At 46.8% G+C, this 27,995-nt stretch overlaps 1 protein-coding gene across 1 annotated transcript in view; it reads left to right on the forward strand.

Moving 5' to 3' along the window:
- The window catches only part of LOC137364202 (EMILIN-1-A-like), a 102,583-nt gene that overhangs the window by 51,725 nt on the left and 22,863 nt on the right, over positions 1–27,995 (forward strand). The window contains exons 3-4 of the mRNA XM_068027575.1: positions 8,509–8,714; positions 8,885–11,074. Coding sequence (XP_067883676.1) covers positions 8,509–8,714; positions 8,885–11,074 — 2,396 coding nt within the window. The remainder of the gene's footprint in view (positions 1–8,508; positions 8,715–8,884; positions 11,075–27,995) is intronic.

Raw genomic sequence — 27,995 nt, forward strand, 5'->3', positions numbered from 1 at the left:
TGATCTCAGTGTTTACAGTTACAGTGCCCACAGACAGTGATCTCAGTGTTTATAGTTACAGTGCCCACAGACAGTGATCTCAGTGTTTATAGTTACAGTGCCCACAGACACTGATCTCAGTGTTTACAGTTACAGTGCCCACAGACAGTGATCTCAGTGTTTATAGTTACAGTGCCCACAGACACTGATCTCAGTGTTTACAGTTACAGTGCCCACAGACAGTGATCTCAGTGTTTATAGTTACAGTGCCCACAGACAGTGATCTCAGTGTTTATAGTTACAGTGCCCACAGACAGTGATCTCAGTGTTTACAGTTACAGTGCACACAGACAGTGATCTCAGTGTTTATAGTTACAGTGCCCACAGACTGTGATCTCAGTGTTTATAGTTACAGTGCCCACAGACAGTGATCTCAGTGTTTGCAGTTACAGTGGCTACAGACTGTGATCTCAGTGTTTATAGTTACAGTGCCCACAGACAGTGATCTCAGTGTTTACAGTTACAGTGCCCAGAGACAGTGATCTCAGTGTTTACAGTTACAGTGCACACAGACAGTGATCTCAGTGTTTATAGTTACAGTGCCCACAGACAGTGATCTCAGTGTTTACAGTTACAGTGCACACAGACACTGATCTCAGTGTTTATAGTTACAGTGCACACAGACTGTGATCTCAGTGTTTATAGTTACAGTGCCCACAGACAGTGATCTCAGTGTTTGCAGTTACAGTGGCTACAGACTGTGATCTCAGTGTTTATAGTTACAGTGCCCACAGACAGTGATCTCAGTGTTTACAGTTACAGTGCCCAGAGACAGTGATCTCAGTGATTATAGTTACGGTGCCCACAGACAGTGATCTCAGTGTTTACAGTTACAGTGCACACAGACAGTGATCTCAGTGTTTACAGTTACAGTGCCCACAGACAGTGATCTCAGTGTTTATAGTTACAGTGCCCACAGACAGTGATCTCAGTGTTTATAGTTACAGTGCCCACAGACACTGATCTCAGTGTTTACAGTTACAGTGCCCACAGACAGTGATCTCAGTGTTTATAGTTACAGTGCCCACAGACACTGATCTCAGTGTTTACAGTTACAGTGCCCACAGACAGTGATCTCAGTGTTTACAGTTACAGTGCCCACAGACAGTGATCTCAGTGTTTATAGTTACAGTGCACACGGACAGTGATCTCAGTGTTTACAGTTACAGTACGCACAGACACTGATCTCAGTGTTTATAGTTACAGTGCCCACAGACAGTGATCTCAGTGTTTACAGTTACAGTGCCCACAGACAGTGATCTCAGTGTTTATAGTTACAGTGCACACAGACAGTGATCTCAGTGTTTACAGTTACAGTGGCCACAGACAGTGATCTCAGTGTTTATAGTTACAGTGCCCACAGACAGTGATCTCAGTGTTTATAGTTACAGTGCACACGGACAGTGATCTCAGTGTTTATAGTTACAGTGCACACGGACAGTGATCTCAGTGTTTACAGTTACAGTGGCCACAGACAGTGATCTCAGTGTTTATAGTTACAGTGCCCACAGACAGTGATCTCAGTGTTTATAGGTACAGTGCACACGGACAGTGATCTCAGTGTTTACAGTTACAGTGGCCACAGACAGTGATCTCAGTGTTTATAGTTACAGTGCACACGGACAGTGATCTCAGTGTTTACAGTTACAGTGGCCACAGACAGTGATCTCAGTGTTTATAGTTACAGTGCCCACAGACAGTGATCTCAGTGTTTATAGTTACAGTGCCCACAGACAGTGATCTCAGTGTTTATAGTTACAGTGCCCACAGACAGTGATCTCAGTGTTTATAGTTACAGTGCACACGGACAGTGATCTCAGTGTTTATAGTTACGGTGCCCACAGACAGTGATCTCAGTGTTTATAGTTACAGTGCCCACAGACAGTGATCTCAGTGTTTATAGTTACAGTGCCCACAGACAGTGATCTCAGTGTTTATAGTTACAGTGCACACGGACAGTGATCTCAGTGTTTACAGTTACAGTGGCCACAGACAGTGATCTCAGTGTTTATAGTTACAGTGCCCACAGACAGTGATCTCAGTGTTTATAGTTACAGTGCACACGGACAGTGATCTCAGTGTTTATAGTTACGGTGCCCACAGACAGTGATCTCAGTGTTTATAGTTACAGTGCCCACAGACAGTGATCTCAGTGTTTATAGTTACAGTGCCCACAGACTGTGATCTCAGTGTTTATAGTTACAGTGCCCACAGACAGTGATCTCAGTGTTTATAGTTACAGTGCCCACAGACACTGATCTCAGTGTTTATAGTTACAGTGCACACAGACTGTGATCTCAGTGTTTATAGTTACAGTGCCCACAGACAGTGATCTCAGTGTTTGCAGTTACAGTGGCTACAGATAGTGATCTCAGTGTTTATAGTTACAGTGCCCACAGACAGTGATCTCAGTGTTTATAGTTACAGTGCCCACAGACACTGATCTCAGTGTTTATAGTTACAGTGCCCACAGACAGTGATCTCAGTGTTTATAGTTACAGTGCCCACAGACAGTGATCTCAGTGTTTATAGTTACAGTGCACACAGACAGTGATCTCAGTGTTTATAGTTACAGTGCCCACAGACAGTGATCTCAGTGTTTATAGTTACAGTGCCCACAGACAGTGATCTCAGTGTTTATAGTTACAGTGCCCACAGACAGTGATCTCAGTGTTTATAGTTACAGTGCCCACAGACACTGATCTCAGTGTTTATAGTTACAGTGCACACAGACTGTGATCTCAGTGTTTATAGTTACAGTGCCCACAGACAGTGATCTCAGTGTTTATAGTTACAGTGCCCACAGACAGTGATCTCAGTGTTTGCAGTTACAGTGGCTACAGATAGTGATCTCAGTGTTTATAGTTACAGTGCCCACAGACAGTGATCTCAGTGTTTATAGTTACAGTGCCCACAGACACTGATCTCAGTGTTTGCAGTTACAGTGGCTACAGATAGTGATCTCAGTGTTTATAGTTACAGTGCCCACAGACAGTGATCTCAGTGTTTATAGTTACAGTGCCCACAGACACTGATCTCAGTGTTTATAGTTACAGTGCACACAGACTGTGATCTCAGTGTTTATAGTTACAGTGCACACAGACTGTGATCTCAGTGTTTATAGTTACAGTGCCCACAGACAGTGATCTCAGTGTTTACAGTTACAGTGCCCACAGACAGTGATCTCAGTGTTTATAGTTACAGTGCCCACAGACAGTGATCTCAGTGTTTATAGTTACAGTGCCCACAGACAGTGATCTCAGTGTTTATAGTTACAGTGCCCACAGACAGTGATCTCAGTGTTTATAGTTACAGTGCCCACAGACAGTGATCTCAGTGTTTACAGTTACAGTGCCCACAGACAGTGATCTCAGTGTTTACAGTTACAGTGCCCACAGACAGTGATCTCAGTGTTTACAGTTACAGTGCCCACAGACAGTGATCTCAGTGTTTATAGTTACAGTGCCCACAGACAGTGATCTCAGTGTTTATAGTTACAGTGCCCACAGACAGTGATCTCAGTGTTTATAGTTACAGTGCCCACAGACAGTGATCTCAGTGTTTATAGTTACAGTGCCCACAGACAGTGATCTCAGTGTTTATAGTTACAGTGCCCACAGACAGTGATCTCAGTGTTTATAGTTACAGTGCCCACAGACAGTGATCTCAGTGTTTATAGTTACAGTGCCCACAGACAGTGATCTCAGTGTTTATAGTTACAGTGCCCACAGACAGTGATCTCAGTGTTTATAGTTACAGTGCCCACAGACAGTGATCTCAGTGTTTATAGTTACAGTGCCCACAGACAGTGATCTCAGTGTTTATAGTTACAGTGCCCACAGACTGTGATCTCAGTGTTTATAGTTACAGTGCCCACAGACACTGATCTCAGTGTTTATAGTTACAGTGCACACAGACTGTGATCTCAGTGTTTATAGTTACAGTGCCCACAGACAGTGATCTCAGTGTTTGCAGTTACAGTGGCTACAGACTGTGATCTCAGTGTTTATAGTTACAGTGCCCACAGACAGTGATCTCAGTGTTTACAGTTACAGTGCCCAGAGACAGTGATCTCAGTGATTATAGTTACGGTGCCCACAGACAGTGATCTCAGTGTTTACAGTTACAGTGCACACAGACAGTGATCTCAGTGTTTACAGTTACAGTGCCCACAGACAGTGATCTCAGTGTTTATAGTTACAGTGCCCACAGACAGTGATCTCAGTGTTTATAGTTACAGTGCCCACAGACACTGATCTCAGTGTTTACAGTTACAGTGCCCACAGACAGTGATCTCAGTGTTTACAGTTACAGTGCCCACAGACAGTGATCTCAGTGTTTATAGTTACAGTGCCCACAGACAGTGATCTCAGTGTTTATAGTTACAGTGCCCACAGACACTGATCTCAGTGTTTACAGTTACAGTGCCCACAGACAGTGATCTCAGTGTTTATAGTTACAGTGCCCACAGACAGTGATCTCAGTGTTTATAGTTACAGTGCCCACAGACAGTGATCTCAGTGTTTATAGTTACAGTGCCCACAGACAGTGATCTCAGTGTTTACAGTTACAGTGCACACAGACAGTGATCTCAGTGTTTATAGTTACAGTGCCCACAGACAGTGATCTCAGTGTTTACAGTTACAGTGCCCAGAGACAGTGATCTCAGTGTTTATAGTTACGGTGCCCACAGACAGTGATCTCAGTGTTTACAGTTACAGTGCACACAGACAGTGATCTCAGTGTTTACAGTTACAGTGCCCACAGACAGTGATCTCAGTGTTTATAGTTACAGTGCCCACAGACAGTGATCTCAGTGTTTACAGTTACAGTGCCCACAGACACTGATCTCAGTGTTTACAGTTACAGTGGCCACAGACACTGATCTCTGTTTACAGTTACAGTGGCCACAGACAGTGATCTCAGTGTTTATAGTTACAGTGCACACAGACAGTGATCTCAGTGTTTACAGTTACAGTGGCCACAGACAGTGATCTCAGTGTTTACAGTTACAGTGCCCACAGACAGTGATCTCAGTGTTTATAGTTACAGTGGCCACAGACAGTGATCTCAGTGTTTATAGTTACAGTGCCCACAGACAGTGATCTCAGTGTTTATAGTTACAGTGCACACGGACAGTGATCTCAGTGTTTACAGTTACAGTGGCCACAGTCAGTGATCTCAGTGTTTATAGTTACAGTGCCCAGAGACACTGATCTCAGTGTTTACAGTTACAGTGGCCACAGACAGTGATCTCAGTGTTTATCGTTACAGTGCCCACAGACAGTGATCTCAGTGTTTATAGTTACAGTGCCCACAGACAGTGATCTCAGTGTTTACAGTTACAGTGGCCACAGACAGTGATCTCAGTGTTTATAGTTACAGTGCACACGGACAGTGATCTCAGTGTTTACAGTTACAGTGCCCACAGACAGTGATCTCAGTGTTTACAGTTACAGTGCCCATGGACAGTGATCTCAGTGTTTACAGTTACAGTACGCACAGACACTGATCTCAGTGTTTATAGTTACAGTGCCCACAGACAGTGATCTCAGTGTTTACAGTTACAGTGCCCACAGACAGTGATCTCAGTGTTTATAGTTACAGTGCACACGGACAGTGATCTCAGTGTTTACAGTTACAGTACGCACAGACACTGATCTCAGTGTTTATAGTTACAGTGGCCACAGACAGTGATCTCAGTGTTTATAGTTACAGTGCCCAGAGACAGTGATCTCAGTGTTTATAGTTACAGTGCACACGGACAGTGATCTCAGTGTTTACAGTTACAGTGCCCACAGACAGTGATCTCAGTGTTTACAGTTACAGTGCCCATGGACAGTGATCTCAGTGTTTACAGTTACAGTACGCACAGACACTGATCTCAGTGTTTATAGTTACAGTGCCCACAGACAGTGATCTCAGTGTTTACAGTTACAGTGCCCACAGACAGTGATCTCAGTGTTTATAGTTACAGTGCACACGGACAGTGATCTCAGTGTTTACAGTTACAGTACGCACAGACACTGATCTCAGTGTTTATAGTTACAGTGCCCACAGACAGTGATCTCAGTGTTTACAGTTACAGTGCCCACAGACAGTGATCTCAGTGTTTATAGTTACAGTGCACACAGACAGTGATCTCAGTGTTTACAGTTACAGTGGCCACAGACAGTGATCTCAGTGTTTATAGTTACAGTGCCCACAGACAGTGATCTCAGTGTTTATAGTTACAGTGCCCACAGACAGTGATCTCAGTGTTTATAGTTACAGTGCCCACAGACAGTGATCTCAGTGTTTATAGTTACAGTGCACACGGACAGTGATCTCAGTGTTTACAGTTACAGTGGCCACAGACAGTGATCTCAGTGTTTATAGTTACAGTGCCCACAGACAGTGATCTCAGTGTTTACAGTTACAGTGCACACGGACAGTGATCTCAGTGTTTATAGTTACGGTGCCCACAGACAGTGATCTCAGTGTTTATAGTTACAGTGCCCAGAGACACTGATCTCAGTGTTTACAGTTACAGTGGCCACAGACAGTGATCTCAGTGTTTATAGTTACAGTGCACACGGACAGTGATCTCAGTGTTTATAGTTACAGTGCACACGGACAGTGATCTCAGTGTTTACAGTTACAGTGGCCACAGACAGTGATCTCAGTGTTTACAGTTACAGTGGCCACAGACAGTGATCTCAGTGTTTACAGTTACAGTGGCCACAGACAGTGATCTCAGTGTTTATAGTTACAGTGCCCAGAGACACTGATCTCAGTGTTTACAGTTACAGTGGCCACAGACAGTGATCTCAGTGTTTATAGTTACAGTGCACACGGACAGTGATCTCAGTGTTTACAGTTACAGTGGCCACAGACAGTGATCTCAGTGTTTATAGTTACAGTGCACACGGACAGTGATCTCAGTGTTTACAGTTACAGTGGCCACAGACAGTGATCTCAGTGTTTGCAGTTACAGTGGCCACAGACAGTGATCTCAGTGTTTATAGTTACAGTGCCCAGAGACACTGATCTCAGTGTTTATAGTTACAGTGGCCACAGACAGTGATCTCAGTGTTTACAGTTACAGTGGCCACAGACAGTGATCTCAGTGTTTATAGTTACAGTGCCCAGAGACACTGATCTCAGTGTTTATAGTTACAGTGCCCACAGACAGTGATCTCAGTGTTTATAGTTACAGTGCCCACAGACAGTGATCTCAGTGTTTATAGTTACAGTGCCCACAGACAGTGATCTCAGTGTTTATAGTTACAGTGCACACGGACAGTGATCTCAGTGTTTACAGTTACAGTGGCCACAGACAGTGATCTCAGTGTTTATAGTTACAGTGCCCACAGACAGTGATCTCAGTGTTTACAGTTACAGTGCACACGGACAGTGATCTCAGTGTTTATAGTTACGGTGCCCACAGACAGTGATCTCAGTGTTTATAGTTACAGTGCCCAGAGACACTGATCTCAGTGTTTACAGTTACAGTGGCCACAGACAGTGATCTCAGTGTTTATAGTTACAGTGCACACGGACAGTGATCTCAGTGTTTACAGTTACAGTGGCCACAGACAGTGATCTCAGTGTTTATAGTTACAGTACACACGGACAGTGATCTCAGTGTTTACAGTTACAGTGGCCACAGACAGTGATCTCAGTGTTTACAGTTACAGTGGCCACAGACAGTGATCTCAGTGTTTACAGTTACAGTGGCCACAGACAGTGATCTCAGTGTTTATAGTTACAGTGCCCAGAGACACTGATCTCAGTGTTTACAGTTACAGTGGCCACAGACAGTGATCTCAGTGTTTATAGTTACAGTGCACACGGACAGTGATCTCAGTGTTTACAGTTACAGTGGCCACAGACAGTGATCTCAGTGTTTATAGTTACAGTGCACACGGACAGTGATCTCAGTGTTTACAGTTACAGTGGCCACAGACAGTGATCTCAGTGTTTGCAGTTACAGTGGCCACAGACAGTGATCTCAGTGTTTATAGTTACAGTGCCCAGAGACACTGATCTCAGTGTTTATAGTTACAGTGGCCACAGACAGTGATCTCAGTGTTTACAGTTACAGTGCACACGGACAGTGATCTCAGTGTTTATAGTTACAGTGGCCACAGACAGTGATCTCAGTGTTTATAGTTACAGTGCCCACAGACAGTGATCTCAGTGTTTATAGTTACAGTGCCCACAGACAGTGATCTCAGTGTTTACAGTTACAGTGGCCACAGACAGTGATCTCAGTGTTTATAGTTACAGTGCCCAGAGACACTGATCTCAGTGTTTATAGTTACAGTGCCCACTGTCAGTGAGTGTTGACTAATGTTGACCTTGGTTCTGAGGTGGTGCTGATAATGTGTGACATTAAATTTTGTTTTGGTTCATGATCCCCTGCCTGAGTTTACGTTATGTCTACATTCATGCTTAATTTACTATATCCTGAATTGGCTCTCGCAGTTATCGTTCCTTCATGAAACCGCGATATAAGATTGCGTACAAAATGGTTACAGAAATGGAATGGAGGTGTTGCCATGGTTACTCAGGAGATGACTGTTCGGTGGCTGCACTGGGGCAGACTGAGTCCGGGATTCCAAAGCCACGACAGGCTATTCCAGCTGATTCCAAACCTGGGACAAAAGAGTCAGCAGGTCCACCAGATGAAGGTAAGAAACCCTGTTGTCGGCAATTGGAGACAGGCTTGTACATCGCTGCCAGCTCTGTCCCCTTGCCAAGTATTCTAAGGAGCTTTTGTTTTTGTCTTTCCCACTTCCCGGGGTCCCGGGAAACACCCTGTTAACTCAAATGCTTCACTATCAGGTTCGTGCTTTTACAGGTCGAACTGATTCTGATAATTCCCGTCAGATGGAAGAGAAGATCCAAAAGTTGAGCCAGGAAATTCACAAGCTTCAGTCCACCATTAGGGGAATGAATGAGAAATTTCAGGAGGAAATACAGAAAGCAGTCGAGATGGCAATGAACGGGAGACAGCCAGCTGATGCTGCATCCCAGCCGGAGATGAAGGAGACTATCGATGAGATTCAGAGGAAACTCCATCAGATTGATAACCGCGTAAGGGAGCATGATGGCGAAATCGATCACTTAAACACAATCAAACCAGCTGCAACTGCTGGGGGTCCATCCGACACTGGCCAGAAATTATCCGATCTGAAGGGAGAGCTCGTGAGGGAGGTGGAGCAGCGAATACAGAGTTCATGTTTCTCCTGTCGAGCTGACATCGAGCTCCTCCGACAGCAGCAGGAGGAAGATGGGCACAGGCTGCGAGAACTGGGCAGAATATTCAATGGGACTGAGCAACACAATCGGCATCTTATGGAAAGCATGCACAGACACATCAGTGGATTGTCTGGAACTGTGGCAAACCCCTGCTGTGGAGAAATAGACAGGATAAAGGCAGAGGTGGAGGATATCGAGTGGAAGCTTGTGTCTGTATCGGATGTGCTGGCGGGTTTGAATCGGAGGTTGGACCAGCAACTTCCTGGCTCGTCGGCGGGCAGCTCTGCATTTGATGACCACTTTCATAACCAATTCCAAGATATTGAACGAAGACTGAACTTAACTGAGAAAAATCTTGAAAAGCGCCTCATGTCACATCTCCAGAATCTGAGACATGAATTTGGGGACAGAATGCTTGGGAATGAAGAGAGCGTCAATACAGTGGTGTCTGTTCTGGGCAACGGCACAGCCTTTGATGATTGGGTGCGCGACACAGTCACTGCTTTAGGTGCAGACGTTGCAAAGTTGAAGCATATCATGGGGCCAGATGGGGAGAACATGGGGGCAGTGATGTCCAGTGTGCATGAGCTGGAATCCAAGGTACAAGTAGCTGTCAATGGCTGTGCTCAAATCTGTAGCTCTCCCCATGTCACTGTCACACATGATGAGCAAAATGCCTCTGAGATGGTAAACATGTTAACAAAGCTTCAGAAGAAGATTTTGAAGAATGAGGTTAGTATTCAAAACATTGGGTCAAGAGTACGCAACCTCACAATGGGAGGAAATTCATTCAGGAACATGCTGCAACATTTTGGACGGGACGTCAAGCAGCTAAGGTCAATAATTAATTCTAATGAGCAGCGAATGAACCTAATTAGCTCCAATCTCAGGGACTTGAAGAGCAAAGTGCAAACTTCCATTGAAACCAGTTTTGCAACATGCAAAACCATTAAAGATGAAGTCCTTCTGGACAGGAATGAAACTGATAGACAAGTTAACAAACTGTCCAAGGAGTTGGATGAACTGAAGGAAAAGTTTGGTCATTCTGGGACTAATTGCAGCGTCACTTGCTCAGCAATTCAGGAAGAATTAGACAGGTTAAAAGAGGAGCTCAGGGACCCTGCCAAATATTCTAAGGACCTCCTGTTTAAAATGGAAACCTTCAACAAGATTCTCGACAGGTTTGGAATGTATGGTGACAATTTGGGTGTTGACCTTGGCTCGATGCAGGGAGAGCTGAGAGATGTCATACTGAACTTCAATTCCATCAATAGCACCTTGAAGGGCCTTCAAGACTTTGTTGACCAGCAGGGCCACAATATGGACATATTGAACACAACATTCTCCGAAAGGACCAACAGACTGATTACAGGCATCAGCAGGATCCAGGAGGAGATGATTGATCACATTGAGGACACTAGCAATAAATTCATCAATTTCCAGAACGAGTTGGGAAAGTTCAGTCGCCACATGGTGGTAGAGATTGATGAGTGCAAGGACTCCAGTGAAGGGCTTGGACAACGAGTGTCCAAACTGGAGAACATCTGCATTAAGCTGGATTCTGTCTCGCAGAGTCTGGAGAAGATTAAAGCGGGCTTAAATAGGCATGTTTCCAGCCTGTGGAATTGTCAGCAGGAATTAAATACCACACTGCAGATGCACTCTGGGATGTTGCAAAATATCCAGGACACTCACCTGGGACTTCTGAACCAGCAAATCACAATCCTGAACCAATCTGTGGCTGAAATACACACTGAAATTCACAATTTCACAATTCAGGACTTTATTGGTGAGTAACATTGAATAATTAGAAATAAAACCTAATCATATACCTCTACACTGTTGCATCAAACACTCCTAGGACAGGTACAGCACGGGGGTTAGATACAGATTAAGGATCCCTCTTAAAAAAAAAAGAGAAACAAAAACGAGGTTGGCTGCTGCCTAAAAAAAAGGGGTTAGATACAGAGTAAAGCTCTCTCTACACTGTCCCATCAAACAGTCCCAGGACAGGTACAGCACGGAGTTAGATACAGAGTAAAGCTCCCTCTACACTGTCCCATCAAACACTCCCAGGACAGGTACAGCACAAGTTAGATGATTGTCTGACCCTCTTCCGAGGTTACCTTCGTGCCCGAGTGTCCCTGGAGATGAAGCATACGGTGTCTGCCAGTTCGTTGAGGCCTTCTGCGACTGATGGGCACCGCAGGGACTGGAGTGCATCATAGATGCAGAGAATTGCATTTTGATTTGAGTTTTTGTTTTATTTATTTGCTTTTAATAGTTATTTTTATAAAATGTATAGAAAGGGGGCCTGAGGAATAAAGGCCCCCTCAACAAAGATAAATATAAGGGCCCTCGGGCATAAAGCCCACCCTCAAAAAAAGAGTGTTGATCGTAGTTTCAAAAGGATACTGCACAGCAAGATCCCACAAACATCTTTGTGATAATGGCCAGATAATCTGTGTTCTTATTGATTGAGATTAAGGGATAAATATTGGCCCCAGGACACCAGGGAGAACTCTCCTGCTGTTCTTGCACTCAGTGCCTAAGGGATCCACGTCTTAAAGAAAAAAGGGAAAGAAAGGAAGAATTTTTTTTTTAATGTTTTAAAATGGGCTAGATACAAAATAAAGCTCCCTCTACACTGTCCCAGCAAACACTCCCAGGGCAGGTACAGCACGGGGGTTAGATACAGAATAAAGCTCCCTCTACACTGTCCCAGCAAACACTCCCAGGGCAGGTACAGCACGGGGGTTAGATACAGAGTAAAGCTCCCTCTACACTGTCCCATCAAACACTCCCAGGACAGGTACAGCATGGGGTTAGATACAGAGTAAAGCTCCCTCTACACTGTCCCATCAAACACTCCCAGGACGGGTACAGCACGGGGTTAGATACAGAGTAAAGCTCCCTCTACACTATCCCATCAGACACTCACAGGACGCTCTGCTGGTTGGAGTCCAACCTAGTGCAAAGGAAGATGGCTGTGGTTGTTGGAGGTCAATCATCCCAGCTCCAGGACATCACTGCAGGAGTTCCTCAGGGTAGTGTCCTAGGCCCAACCATCTTCAGCTGCTTCATCAATGACTTTCCTTCAGTCATAAGGTCAGAAGTGGGGATGTTCGCTGATGATTGCACAATGTTCAGCACCATTCGTGACTCCTCAGATACTGAAGCAGTCTGTGTAGAAATGCAGCAAGACCTGGACAATATCCAGACTTGAGCTGATAAGTGGCAAGTAACATTCGCGCCACACAAGTGCCAGGCAATGACCATCTCCAACAAGAGAGAATCTAACCATCTCCCCTTGACATTCAATGGCATTATCATAGCTGAATCCCCCATGATCAACATCCTAGGGGCTACCATTGACAAGAAACTGAACTGGAGTAGCCATATAAATACTGTGGCTACAAGAGCAGGTCAGAGGCTAGGAATCCTGTGGCGAGTAACTCACCTCCTGACTCCCCAAAGCCTGTCCACCATCTACAAGGCACAAGTCAGGAGTGTGATGGAATACTCTCCACTTGCCTGGATGGGTGCAGCTCCAACAACACTTAGGAAGTTCAACACTATCCAGGACAAAGCAGCCCGTTTGATTGGCACACCATGCACAAACATTCACTCCCTCCACCACCAACGCACAGTGGCAGCAGTGTGTACCATCTACAAGATGCACTGCAGCAACGCACCAAGGCTCCTTAGACAGCACCTTCCAAACCCGCGACCTCTACCACCTCGAAGGACAAGAGCAGCAGATGCAAGTTCCCGTCCAAGTCACACACCATCCTGACTTGGAACTATATCGCCGTTCCTTCACTGTCGCTGGGTCAAAATCCTGGAACTCCCTTCCTAACAGCACTGTGGGTGTACCTACCTGACATGGACTGCAGCGGTTCAGGAAGGCAGCTCACCACCACCTTCTCATGGGCAATTAGGGACGGGCAATAAATGCTGGCATAGCCAGCGACACCCTAATCCCATGAATGAATAAAAATAAAACTCCCAGCACAGGCACAGCACGGGGTTAGATACAGAGTAAAGCTCCCTTTTTTCAGCTCAGGAGCATAGGAATATGAGTTGGCCATTCAGCCCATTGAGCCTGTTCTTACAATCAATAAGATGGTGACCAATCTGTATCTTGTTCAGGATTCTCACAGCTCAGCAGGAACTGGTTTCACAAGCCCAAACTGGGGCAATTGACAATGGAACTAGCAGCAATTCGAGTCAAACCTTGGACAGGGAACACAGAGTGTCAAACTTCCTGGTGGGGGAGAGGCCGGGAATATCAAATCCTGCATGGTGAAGATCAGGCGATGATTGGGCAAGGATTGGACAGTGATGGGGTGAAGATCAGGCGGTGATTAGACAAGGATTGGACAGTGATGGGGTGAAGATCAGGTGCTGATTGGACAAGGATTGGACAGTGATGGGGTGAAGATCAGGCGGTGATTGGACAAGGATTGGACAGTGATGGGGTGAAGATCAGGCGGTGATTAGACAAGGATTGGACAGTGATGGGGTGAAAATCAGGTGGTGGTTGGACAAGGATTGGACAGTGATGGGGTGAAGATCAGGCGGTGATTGGACAAGGATTGGTCAGTGATGGGGTGAAGATCAGGCGGTGATTGGACAAGGATTGGACAGTGATGGGGTGAAGATCAGGCGGTGATTGGACAAGGATTGGACAGTGATGGGGTGAAGATCAGGCGGTGATTAGACAAGGATTGGACAGTGATGGGGTGAAGATCAGGCGGTGATTGGACAAGGATTGGACTGTGATGGGGTGAAGATCAGGCGGTGATTGGACAAGGATTGGACAGTGATGGGGTGAAGATCAGGCGGTGATTAGACAAGGATTGGACAGTGATGGGGTGAAGATCAGGCGGTGATTGGACAAGGATTGGACAGTGATGGGGTGAAGATCAGGTGGTGGTTGGACAAGGATTGGACAGTGATGGGGTGAAGATCAGGCGGTGATTGGACAAGGATTGGACAGTGATGGGGTGAAGATCAGGCGGTGATTGGACAAGGATTGGACAGTGATGGGGTGAAGATCAGGCGGTGATTAGACAAGGATTGGACAGTGATGGGGTGAAGATCAGGCGGTGATTGGACAAGGATTGGACAGTGATGGGGTGAAGATCAGGCGGTGATTAGACAAGGATTGGACAGTGATGGGTTGAAGATCAGGCGATGATTGGACAAGGATTGGACAGTGATGGGGTGAAGATCAGGCGGTGATTAGACAAGGATTGGACAGTGATGGGGTGAAGATCAGGTGGTGGTTGGACAAGGATTGGACAGTGATGGGGTGAAGATCAGGCGGTGATTGGACAAGGATTGGACAGTGATGGGGTGAAGATCAGGCGGTGATTAGACAAGGATTGGACAGTGATGGGGTGAAGATCAGGTGGTGATTGGGCAAGGATTGGACAGTGATGGGGTGAAGATCAGGCGGTGATTGGACAAGGATTGGACAGTGATGGGGTGAAGATCAGGCGGTGATTGGGCAAGGATTGGACAGTGATGGGGTGAAGATCAGGCGGTGATTGGGCAAGGATTGGACAGTGATGGGGTGAAGATCAGGTGGTGATTGGGCAAGGATTGGACAGTGATCTGGTGAGGATTGGGCGAGGATCGTCAGTGATTGGTTGGTCAGAATTGTAATTGGGTGATGTCAGGCAGTATTGTGATTGGAGGTGATCGGGTGAGGATCAGGTGCTGATGGTTGAGGACCAGACAAGGATTGGGCAGTGATTGGACAGTGGTCAGATGAGGCAGGCGGTGACCGGGCGAGGGGGTTGGACAGTGATTAGGCAAGGACTGAGATTTGGCGGTGATCAGCCAGTGACCAGGTAAAGATTGTGCATGACTGGGTGAGATTCAGGCCAGTATTGGGTGAAGATTGGCTGGTGATTAGAGTGACCACTGGGGGAGAATCAAATAAAAATTGGTCAAGGATTGGGCAGTGATTAGGTAAGGATTGGGGGGTGGTACTCGAGTAAGGATTGGCCAATGATTAAGCAGTGATCTTGTGAGGATCAGGTGTTATTGGGTCATACCCAGGAAGCAAACTGGCGGTGATCAGGTGAGGATCAGGAAGATTGTGTGGCCATTTGGCAAGGATCAGGCCGTGAATGGGTGAGAATTGGGTGGTGATCATGGGGTTGGGGTGACTAAGACAGTCAGAAAGGTGTCAGCCAGTATGGTTTAAGATGACGGGTGTGCCAAGAGTGAGCCATGATCTGATTCAGTGTGCAGAGGTTAAGAGTTTTAGTAAACTAGTAAGAGTATTTCACCAATATATGGAGTGATTTAATTATGGGTTCAATGGAAAAAGGAGAGTCCGGTTGGAGAATGTGGATAGGAAGTCAAGATGAAATGTTTTGATTAAATCTGTAAATCAGAATATGGAGTGAGGCAAACAGTAAGTCTGTAACAGCAAGTAGAATAATAGAAGGGGTCCATTTGGCCGATTGTGTTTGTGCTGGCACTTTGAAATAGTTATCCAATCAATCCCATTCTGCCACTCTTTCCCCATTGCACAGCAAATTTTCCCTCCTTCAAGAATTTATCCAATTCTCTTTTGAAAGTTACGATCGAATCTGCTTCCACCGCCTTTTCAGGAGCAGTAGTGGGCATAACTAAAAATGAGGTGCCAACCCGGTGAAGCTACAACACAGGACTACATGAATGCTCAACAGCAGAAGCAGCATGCAACAGACATAGCTAAGCGATCCCACAACCAATAGATCAGATCAGAGCTTTGCAATCCTGCCACATACAATCGTGAATGGTGGTGGACAATTAAACAACTAACAGGGGGAGGTGGCTCCACAAATATTCCTATCCTCAACAATGGGGGAGCCCAGCACATCAGTGCAAAAGACAAGGCTGAAGCATTGGCATCCGTTTTCTGCCAGAAGTGCCACACAGATGATCCATTGCAGCCTCCTCCTGAAGTTCCCAGCATCACAGATGCCAGTCTTCAGCTAATTTGATTCACTCCATGTGATGTCAAGAAACTGCTGAAGGTATTGGATACTGCAAAGGCTATGGGCCCTGGTAACATTGCAGCAATAGTACTGAAGACCTGTGCTCCAAAACTAGCCATGCCCCTAGCCAAGCTGTTCCAGTACAGCTACAACACTGGCATCTACCTAGCAATGTGGAAAATTGCTCAGGTATGTGCTGTATACAAAAAGCAGGACAAGTCCAATTACTGCCCTATCAGTCCACTGTCAATCATCAGTAAAGTGATGGAAGGTATCATTGACAGTGCCAGGGTCAGGGGTGTCATCGAAAGGCTGCACTTGGTTGGGAGTTTTCTGTAGACCCCCCAATAGCAACAGAGACACGGAGGAACAGATTGGGAGGCAGATTTTGGAAAGGTGCAGAAGTAACAGGGTTGTTGTCATGGGTGACTTCAACTTCCCTAATATTGATTGGAACCTCCTTAGTGCAAATAGTTTGGATGGAGCAGTTTTTGTCAGGTGTCTCCAGGAAGGTTTCCTGACTCAATATGTAGATAGGCCGACTAGAGGGGAGACTATGTTGGACTTGGTGCTTGGCAACGAACCAGGCCAGGTGGCAGATCTCTCGGTGGGAGAGCATTTCGGTGATAGTGATCACAACTCCCTGACCTTTACTATAGTCATGGAGTGGGACAGGAGCAGACGGGATGGGAAGATATTTAATTGGGGGAGGGGGAATTACAATGCTATTAGAAAGGAACTGGGGAGCATAAATTGGGAACAGATGTTCTCAGGGAAATGCACGACAGAAATGTGGAGGTTGTTTAGGGAGCACTTGCTGCGACTGCTGGATAGGTTTGTCCCGATGAGGCAGGGAAGGGATGGTAGGGTGAAGGAACCTTGGATGACAAGAGATGTGGAACAGCTAGTCAAGAGGAAGAAGGAAGCTTACTTAAGGTTGAAGAAGCAAGGATCAGACAGGGCTCTAGAGGGTTACAAGGTAGCCAGGAAGGAACTGAAGAATGGACTTAGGAGAGCTAGAAGGGGACATGAAAAAGTCTTGGCGGGTAGGATTAAGGAAAATCTCAAGGCGTTCTACACTTGTGAGGAACAAGAGGATGGCCAGAGTGAGGGTAGGGCCGATCAGGGATAGTGGAGGGAACTTGTGCCTGGAGTCGGAGGAGGTAGGGGTGGTCCTAAATGAATACTTTGCTTTAGTATTCACTAGTGAGAGGAACCTGGTCGTTTGTGAGGACAGCGTGGAACAGGCTGATATGCTCGAACAGGTTGAGGTTAAGAGGGAGGATGTGCTGGAAACTTTAAATGATATGAGGGCAGATAAGTCCCCGGGGCCAGACGGTATATACCCAAGGATATTACGGGAAGCGAGGGAAGAGATTGCTGCGCCTTTGGCGATGATCTTTGCGTCTTCACTGTCCACTGGAGTAGTACCGGATGACTGGAGACCTCTGCTCTTTGTGATTTTTATAAATGACTTGGATGAGGAAGTGGAAGGCTGGGTTAGCAAGTTTGCCGATGACACGAAGGTTGCTGGAGTTGTGGATAGTGTGGAAGGCTGTTGTAGGTTGCAACGGGACATTGACAGGATGCAGAGCTGGGCTGAGAAGTGGCAGATGGAGTTCAACCTGGAAAAGTGTGAAGTGATTCATTTTGGAAGGTCGAATTTGAATGCGGAATACAGGCTTAAAGACAGGATTCTTGGTAGTGTGGAGGAACAGCGGGATCTTGGGGTCCATGTCCATAGATCGCTCAAAGTTGCCACCCAAGTTGATAGGGTTGTTAAGAAGGCGTATGGTGTGTTGGCTTTCATTAACAGGGGGATTGAGTTTGAGAGCCGCGAGGTTATGCTGCAGCTCTATAAGGCCCTGGTTCGACCACACTTGGAATATTGTGTTCAGTTCTGGTCGCCTCATTATAGGAAGGATGTGGAAGCTTTAGAGAGGGTGCAGAGGAGATTTACCAGGATGCTGCCTGGACTGGAGGGCATGTCTTATGAAGAAAGATTGAGGGAGCTAGGGCTTTTCTCATTGGAGCGAAGAAGGATGAGAGGTGACTTGATAGAGGGGTACAAGATGATGAGAGGCATAGATAGAGTGGATAGTCAGAGACTTTTTCCCAGGGTGGAAAGGGCTATCACCAGGGGGCATAATTTTAAGGTGATTGGAGGAAGGTTTAGGGGAGATGTCAGAGGTAGGTTCTTTACACAGAGAGTGGAAGGTGCGTGGAATGCGCTGCCAGCGGTGGTAGTAGAAGCAGATACATTAGGGACATTTAAGCGACTCTTGGATAGGTACATGGATGATAGTAGAATGAAGGGTAGGTAGTTAGTTTGATCTTAGAGTAGGTTAAAGGTTTGGCACAACATCGTGGGCCGAAGGGCCTGTACTGTGCTGTACTGTTCGATGTTCTATGTTCTAATCCCTGAGAGGGGGGAGGGTGAACAGCCAGCAGCACCAATGACATGGGCAGAAAGAGGGATGTGGTCGTGCAGTCAGGGAGCTAGGTAGAAAGTTAGCAAGCAGGGCCTCAAAAGTAGTATTCTCCAGATTCTCCTATCGAAACAGGAGAATACAGCAGATGAATGCGTGGCTGGAAAGATATTGCAGGAGGAAGTGTTTTATATTCCTGAAATATTGGGACCAGCTCTGGAGGAGACGGGACCTGTACAGGCCAGATGGGTTGCACCTGAACGGAGCCGGGACCAGTTTCCTTGCGCGATGATTTGCCAGTGCTATTGGGGAGGGTTTAAATTAACCAGGCAGGCTTGTGGGAACCAGGAGGAAATATCAAAGAGGAATGCCAAGATGCACAGAATACCAAGAGAGATAGATAGCCCTAGAGTATGGAATAGTAAGTTATTAGGTGGGTTCAAAGCAGAGCAGAAAGTAATAAAGTCTGAATTAGGGTTACTGTGCACGTATGTGAACGTGCAGAATGTTGTAAATAAGATTGTTAAGTTACAGGTGCTAATAGCCATGTGTAAATATGATGTTGTGGCTCTAACAGAAAACTGGCTCAAAGAAGGGCAGGACTGGATATTGAATATTCCTGGATACAAGGTGTACAGGAAAGAAAGGAAGGAAAGGGGGAGGAGTGGCAGTATTGATTAAGGAGAGCATTGCAGTGCTGGAGAGAGATGTCCCAGACAGGTTAAGGACAGAATCTGTTTGGTTAGAGCTAAGGAAATTAAAAAGTGCAATTACATTGCTCAGTGTAGTTTACAGTCCACCAACTAGTATGAAAGATATAGAGGAACAAATTTGCAAGGAAATTACAGAGAGGTGCAAGAATTAAAGAGTGGTTATAATGGGGGACTTTAATTATCCAAATATAGACTGGGATCTTCTTTGGCCTCCTTGTCTCGCGAGACAATGGGTAAGCGCCTGGAACTGGTCAGTGGTTTGTGGAGCAGCACCTGGAGTGGCTATAAAGGCCAATTCTAGAGTGACAGACTCTTCCACAGGTGCTGCAGATAATATTGGTTGTCAGGGCTGTTACACAGTTGGCTCTCTCCTTGCACTTCTGTCTTTTTTCCTGCCAACTGCTAAGTCTCTTTGACTCGCCACGCTTTAGCCCCGCCTTTATGGTTGCCCGCCAGCTCTGGCGATCGCTGGCAACTGACTCCCACGACTTGTGATCAATGTCACAGGACTTCATGTTGCGTTTGCAGACGTCTTTAAAGTGGAGCCATGGACCGCCGGTGGGTCTGATACCAGTGGCGAGCTCGCTGTACAATATGTCCTTGGGGATTTTGCCATCTTCCATGCGGCTGACATGGCCAAGCCATCTCAGGCGCCGCTGGCTTAGTAGGGTGCATATGCTGGGGATGTTGGCCGCCTCGAGGACTTCTGTGTTGGAGATACGGTCCTGCCACCTGATGCCAAGGATTCTCCGGAGGCAGAGAAGATGGAATGAATTGAGACGTCGCTCTTGGCTGACGTACGTTGTCAAGGTACTGAGGACACAGGCTTGATACACTTGGACTTTTGTGTTCTGTGTCAGTGTGCTATTTTCCCACACTCTCTTGGCCAGTCTGGACAAAGCAGAGGAAACCTTTCCCATGCGCTTGTTTAATTCTGCATCGAGAGACAGGTTACTGGTGATAGTTGAGCCTAGGTAGGTGAACTCTTGAACCACTTCCAGAGTGTGATCGCTGATATTGATTGATGGGGCATTTCTGACGTCCTGTCCCATGATGTTCATTTTCTTGAGGCTGATGGTTAGGCCAAATTCATTGCAGGCAGCCGCAATCCTGTCGATGAATCTCTGCAGATGCACTTCAGTGTGAGATGTTAATGCAGCATCGTCAGCAAAGAGGAGTTCCCTGATCAGGACTTTTTGTACTTTGGTCTTCGCTCTTAGACGGGCAAGGTTGAACAACCTGCCACCTGATCTTGTGTGGAGGAAAATTCCTTCTTCTGAAGACTTGAACGCATGTGAGAGCAGCAGGGAGAAGAAGATCCCAAACAGTGTAGGTGCGAGAACACAGCCCTGTTTCACGCCACTCAGGATTGGAAAGGGGTCTGATGAGGCACCGCTATGTTGAATTGTGCCTTTCATATTGTCATGGAATGAGGTGATGATACTTAGTAGCTTTGCTGGGCATCCAATCTTTTCTAGTCGTCTGAAGAGACCACGTCTGCTGACGAGGTCAAAGGCTTTGGTGAGATCAATGAAAGCAACGTAGAGGGGCATCTGTTGTTCGTGGCATTTCTCCTGTAGCTGGCGAAGGGAGAACAGCATGTCAATGGTGGATCTCTCCGCTCGAAAGCCACACTGTGCCTCAGGATAGACACGCTCAGCCAGCTTCTGGAGCCTGTTTAAAGCGACACGGGCAAAGACCTTCCCCACTATGCTGAGCAGGGAGATTCCACGATAGTTGTTGCAGTCACCGCAGTCACCCTTGTTCTTATAGAGGGTGATGATATTGGCATCGCGCATGTCCTGTGGTACTGCTCCCTCATCCCAGCATAGGCAAAGCAGTTCGTACAGAGCTGAAAGTATAGCAGGCTTGGCACTCTTGATGATTTCAGGGGTAATGCCGTCCTTCCCAGGGGCTTTTCCGCTGGCTAGAGAATCAATGGCATCACTGAGTTCCGATTTTGTTGGCTGTACGTCCAGCTCATCCATGACTGGCAGAGACTGGGCTGCATTGAGGGCGGTCTCAGTGACAACATTTTCCCTGGAGTACAGTTCTGGGTAGTGTTCCACCCAGCGGTCCATTTGTTTGCGTTGGTCAGTGATTGTGTCCCCTGATTTAGATTTGAGGGGGGCAATCTTCTTGACAGTTGGCCCAAAAGCTCTCTTAATGCCATCATACATTCCTCTGATGTTTCCGGTGTCGGAGGCCAGCTGAATATGACTGCATAGGTGTTGCCAGTAGTCATCTGCGCAGCGCCTGGCTGTTCTTTGTGCAGCACTTCTGGCAGCTTTAAGTGCTATGGATGTTAATTCGCTGGGGGCTTTCTTGTAGTTCAACAATGCAATGCGCTTAGCGGCTATGACAGGTTCCAGCTCTTCAATGTGAGACTGAAACCAGTCTGCATTCTGCTTCACACAATTGCCGTAGGTGGTCATTGCTGAGTCATAGATGGCGTCTCTGATGTGGGCCCACTTGGTCTCTGCATCCCCTGTGGGAGTGTTTTGGAGGACTTTTTCAAGTGAATTTAGAAACTTGCGTAACTTGGGTGGCACAGTGGCGCAGTGGTTAGCACCGCAGCCTCACAGATCCAGGGACCCGGGTTCGATTCCGGGTACTGCCTGTGTGGAGTTTGCAAGTTCTCCCTGTGTCTGCGTGGGTTTTCTCCGGGTGCTCTGGTTTCCTCCCACAAGCCAAAAGACTTGCAGGTTGATAGGTTAATTGGCCATGATAAATTGTCACTAGTATAGGTAGGTGGTAGGGAAATATAGGGACAGGTGGGGATGTTTGGTAGGAATATGGGATTAGTGCAGGATTAGTATAAATGGGTGGTTGATGTTCGGCACAGACTCGGTGGGCCGAAGGGCCTGTTTCAGTGCTGTATCTCTAATCTAATCTAAAAAAAAGCTGTGGACGAGAAATTCTGCTAGTGATGATGGGCAGGCGGCCCTTCTGCTTGGAGTGATGCAGCTTCTTTGGTTTGAGGTTAACCTTGCTGCACACCAGGGAGTGGTCGGTGTCGCAGTCCGCACTGTGGAAGCTGTGTGTGATTTGAACACTGTTTAAAGAGGCTCGCCTTGTAACGATGAGGTCCAGCTGGTGCCAACGACGTGATCTTGGGTGCCTCCAAGAAACTTGGTGACAGGGTTTAGTGTGAAAGAATGAGTTGGTGATGCAGAGGTTATGATAGGTACACAACTCAAGCAGTCTGTGTCCATTCTCATTCATCCTTCCAATGCCATAGCGCCCAAGGCAGGAGGGTCATGAGTCATGGTCGGCCCCAACCCTGGCATTAAAGTCCCCCAGCAGGAACAGATGTTCGGTATTGGGGATGCTACTAATGATATTATGGAGTTCCTCATAGAATTGGTCTTTAGCTTCAGGTGAGGAGCAGAGTGTTGGAGCATAGATGCTGAGTAGGTGTACTAGACCAGAGGCAGTGAACAGTCGGATGGACAGTATGCGTTCCGAGCCATTTGAGGGAGGCTCTATCATGCTGAGCAAAGAGTTTCTGATGGCGAAGCCCACTCCATGCTGTCTTGGTTCTTCAGGATCCCAACCCTGCCAGAAGAAGGTGTAGTCTTGCTCTCTCAGAGATCCACTCGCAGGGAGGCGTGTCTTCTGAAGTGCTGCAATGTCCACATTGAGTCTACTGAGCTCGTTTTTGATGATGGCGGTCTTCCAAGAATCGTTGATTTGTGTAAAGTCATCTGACAGGCCAGGAAACATAGTTCTGATGTTCCAGCTTGCAAAACGAAGGGCTGGTACCTTCTTTCCTTTTTTCGTCGTGCTGTTTGGTGCAGTGTTACAGTCCACTTGTCGGGCAATGACCCTGAGCTCCAAGCACCCATTGAAGCAGGTGGACTGTGGCGGGACAGAACCTTACTGACCGGGGGCTGCCCGGTTTGAGGTGGGCGGTAGCTGTCCAGTGAGATGCGATGACCTCTCCCACCGACAAAGGCAACCCGTGGCGCCCAATCTCTATGCCAATTGAGCTGGACTTATAACCCGTAACTGCTGCCTTCTGTGTTGTTTTTGTTGCTGTGAGGCGACTATGGAGTGACCTCTCCATGGCACATGCCTGGGCAGATGTATGGAGGTTGTGAGTTGCCCAAGCGTCAAAACCTCCCTCTCAGCCTTCCTGGTGGGGTCTAAGGGAGTGCAGAGCACAATGTTTGGCACCGGTATGGCTGCAGGAACTGCCGGAAACATGCCAAAGGTGACACATGACCGCCTTCGGGGTTCCACTCCGGATTTTCTGTTAGGGTTTACTCCCTTAGTCTTGATCTCTCCCGAGACACCCACAAGGCAGTGGGGTTGTTGGGGCCCCTACACAGGGGTAGGTGGGAGGAGGTGGGGGGAAGGGGGGAAGGGGGTGTGGGGGGGTGGGGTGCGAGGAGGAGGAGTGCGGTGGGAAGGGGGTGCGGGGGGAGGTGTGAGGGGGGCTGCTGGGGGTAGGGGAGAGAGGTGCAGGGGGAGGGGGTGCGAGGGGAAGATGGTGCAAGGGGGGAGCTGGGCAGGGGGTGCGAGGGGGGTAGGCTGGGAGCGGTGGGGGGGGAGGGGGTGCAGGTAATAAAACATTGCATCAGCTCCCACCATTGTCCCTTTTACAATGGTGTACTACTACTGGGATCGGGATCAGGATCCGGGAGCCGAGCCGGAGTTGTGGAGAAAGTTTGTGTGGAAACAGGCACATCTCCCGTATTCAGTGATTTCTGGAAGATGTGTTCCAGAATTCCTGCAATTTCCCCCTTTATTTTCTTATGGATACTTGGATGAATCTTAGCCAGCTCCTCAGATTTAGTCACCTCGATTATGCACAGCTGTTCAGGTAGTAATGTTGGTAGTAATATGAAGAGCAGCGCGGAGTCGCCGAGTGAGCGGGAGCCGCTGCCGGGACCATGTGGCTGCTCTTCCTCCTGATCGTCGCCGTGGACGGGCTCCCCGAACATAGCCAAATGGTCTTCCAAGCTTGGCCACAACTGGCAGAGTCTTCATCAGCAGTCCTTTCCTGGATTGCCAGCCGTTCAACCTCTCTCTGCGGTGAATTCCTCTCCCAGCCTTACGCGACCACCATCCTGGACGCCGCCATCTTAGTGTAAAAGGGCAGAGAAGGGCAAGAGTTCTGAGAGTGTGTTCAGGAGAATTTTCCACAGCAGTATGTTTCCATCCAATGAGAAAGGAGGCACTGCTGGACCTGGTTCTGGGGAATGAGATGGGGCAAATGGGTCAGGTGTCAGTAGGGGAACATTTAGGGGACAGTGATCATTATATCATAAGGTTTATTTAGGTTGGCTATGGAAAAGGACAAAGAACAATTCAGAGTAAGAATAATTAACTGGGAGAAAGCGAACTTCAATGAAGTAAGAATGGATCTGGGCTGAATAAATTGGAATCAAAGGTTGGCAGGAAAAATGGTAGCGAAACAATAGGCTCCCTTTAAAGAAGAAATAGTTCAAGCACAGTCAAGCACATTTTCACGAAAGGGAAAGATAGGGCAAAAAATTCAGAGGTCCCTGGATGCGAAAGGGATAGAGATTAAGATGAAGAAGAAAAAGTGTGCTAATAACAGATGTCAGGGGAAGTGAAAAAGCAGATAAGAGAAGCAAAGAGAAAGCATGAAAAGAGACACACAAAAGGGAACAAATGTTCACCAGACTGATCTCTGGGATGGCAGGACAGTCCTATGAGGAGAGATTGAGGAGACTGGGCCTATAAAGGATGTGATAAATGGACACTTGGATAATAATGATCTGATTGGGCATAGTCAACATGGATTTATGAATGGGAAATCATGTTTGATGAACCTATTGGAGTTTTTAGAGGATGTTACTAACAGAATTGATAAAGGGGAGTCAGTGGACGTGGTATACTTGGATTTTCAAAAGGCCTTTGATAAAGGCCCCCACAGGAGGTTGGTTAGCAAAATTAAAGCACATGGGATAGGAGGTAATATACTGGCATGGATTAAGGATTGGTTAACAGGCAGAAAACAGAGAGTAGGAATGAACGGGTTATTCTTACGTTGGCAGGCTGTGACTAGTGGGGTACTGCAAGGATCAGTTCTTGGGCCCCAGCTATTCACAATATATATCAATGATTTGGATGTAGGGACCAATTGTAGTATTTCCAAGTTCACGGATTACACAAAACTAGGTGGGAATGTGTGTTGCGAGGAAGATGCAAAGTGGCTTCAAGGGGATTTGGAAAGACCTAGTGAGTGGGCAAGAATGTGGCAGATGGAATATAATGTGGAAAAATGTAACATTATCCACTTTAGTAGGAGGAATAGATGTGCAGAGTATTTCTTAACTGGTAAGAAATTAGAAAGTGTAGATGTACAAAGGGACCTGGGGGTCCTTATCAATAAGTCACTGAAAGCTAACATGCAGGCACAGCAAACAATTAAGAAGGCTAATGGTATGTTAGCCTTTATCGCAAGAGGATTTGAGTACAGGAGTAGTGAAGTCTTGCTTCAATTGTATAGAACTTTGGTTAGACTGCACCTGGAGTACTGTGTGCAGTTTTGGTCCCCTTATCTTAGGAAGGACATTATTGCCATAGAGGGAGTGGAACACAGGTTCACCAGATTTGTTCCCGGGATGGCGGAACTGTGCTATGAAGAGAGATTGGGGAAACTAGGCCTGTATTCTCGAGAGTTTCGAAGAATGAGAGGTGATCTCATTGAAACCTACAAAATACCTAAAGGATAGACAGGGTAGATGCAGCTAAGATGTTTCCCCTGGTTGGGGAGTCTAGAACCAGGGGACACAATTTCAAAATAAGGGGGAAGCCACTTAGGGCAGAAATGAGGAGAAATTTCTTAACTCAGAGGGTTGTGAATCTTTGGAATTCTCTACCCCAGAGGGCTGTGGAAGCTCAGTCATTGAGTATGTTTAAACCAGGGATTGACAGATTTCTAACTAGAAATATCATAAAGGGATGTTGGGATAGTGTGGGTAAAGGCATTGAAGTGGATGATCAGCCATGATCATATTGAATGGCGGGGCAGACTCGTTGGGCTAAATTGCCTACACCTGCTCCTATGTTCCTATGTTCTTCCTATATTGTTGATTGGCATCTATCCATCAACGAAAGATGATGGACAGGCAGCAAACAATCTATTTAGGTGAGGTGTCCTCTTTTGGTGCACCTTTGCTGATGGCTGTGAAGGACAATCCTTGAGAGGCAGGTTCTGCCACAAGTGCTACACGTGAAGCTGCCAAGTGAAGCCATGAGTTGTTGTTTCTGACGATGGCACCTGTTGCCAAGCTGCTTCAGCAACTGGTCATCATGGTAGTGCTCACCAGTCCAGAGGATGTGTCGCCATTTCCCTCTTTCGCCAGCTAGTAACTCCCAAGTGCGAAAGTCGACATTTAGGGCCTTCATGTCCTGTTGCAAGTATCCTTGAAGTGGAGCTTTGGGTGCCCCATTGGTCGTCTGGCCCTGGTTACCTCACCATACAGAAGGTCCTTGGGTATGCGATCGTTTTCCATCCTGTGGATGTGTCCGATTCACTGAAGCCGCCTCTGTTTGATTAGTGCCAATGCACTTGGGAGCTCTGCCTTTGAGAGGACTGCCACATTTGTGATTTTCCTGCCAGGACATACCCATCATGCACCGCAGACAGCAAAGATGGAAATTATTGAGCTGCTTTTCCTGGTAGCTGTAAATCACCCATGTTTCACAGCCATACAGCAAGGTGCTGAGAACACAGGCTTTATAAACCATCAGCTTGGTCCTAAGGGTCAGCTTGGTGTTATCCCATGCACGTTTCGCATATCGGCCAAAGGTGGAGCTGCTTTCACTATGTATGTATCGAGCTCTGTATCAAGGGACAGATTGTCTGTCACCATGGACCCAAGGTACCAGAATTTGCTAACCACTTCCAGTGGGGTGTTATTTAGTCTGATCAGGGGCAGAAATGTAACATGTTGTCCCATGACCATGGTTTTCTTGACACTTATAGTCAAGGAGAACAAGTTACAGGTATGGGAGAGACAGTCCATGAGTCTTTGTAGCTGAGTTTCCATGTGAGCAACTAATGCAGCATCATCAGCGTAGAGGAATTCTCTGATCAGGACGTGATGTGTTTCTGTCTTCACTTTCAGCCTTGATAGATTGTAGAGCTTGCCGTCTGACCTAGTGTGCAAGTAGACTCCTTCCATATCTGAAGGGAAGGCGACGGTCAGGAACATGGAGAAGAAGATGCCAAAACAGTGAGGGCTAGGACTGGGCCTATATTCTCCAGAGTTTAGAAGAATGAGAGGTGATCTCAATGAAGCATACAAAATTCTTACATGACAGAGTACTTGCAGGAAGGATGTTTCCCCTGGCTCGGAGGTCTAGAACCAAGGGACACAGTCTCCGAATAAGGGGCAGGCCATTTTGGACTGAGATGAGGAGGAATCTTTCGAATTCTCTATCTCAGAGGGCTGTGGAGACTCAGTCATTGAGTATATTCAAGACAGGGATCTATAGATATTTAGGTATTAAAGATATCAACGGATATGGGGATAGTGCAGGAAAATGGCGTTGAGGTAGAAGATCAACCATGATCTAGTTGGATG

The sequence above is a fragment of the Heterodontus francisci genome, unplaced genomic scaffold, assembly GCF_036365525.1.
Source record: "Heterodontus francisci isolate sHetFra1 unplaced genomic scaffold, sHetFra1.hap1 HAP1_SCAFFOLD_593, whole genome shotgun sequence".
NCBI classification, from domain to species: Eukaryota; Metazoa; Chordata; class Chondrichthyes; order Heterodontiformes; family Heterodontidae; genus Heterodontus; species Heterodontus francisci.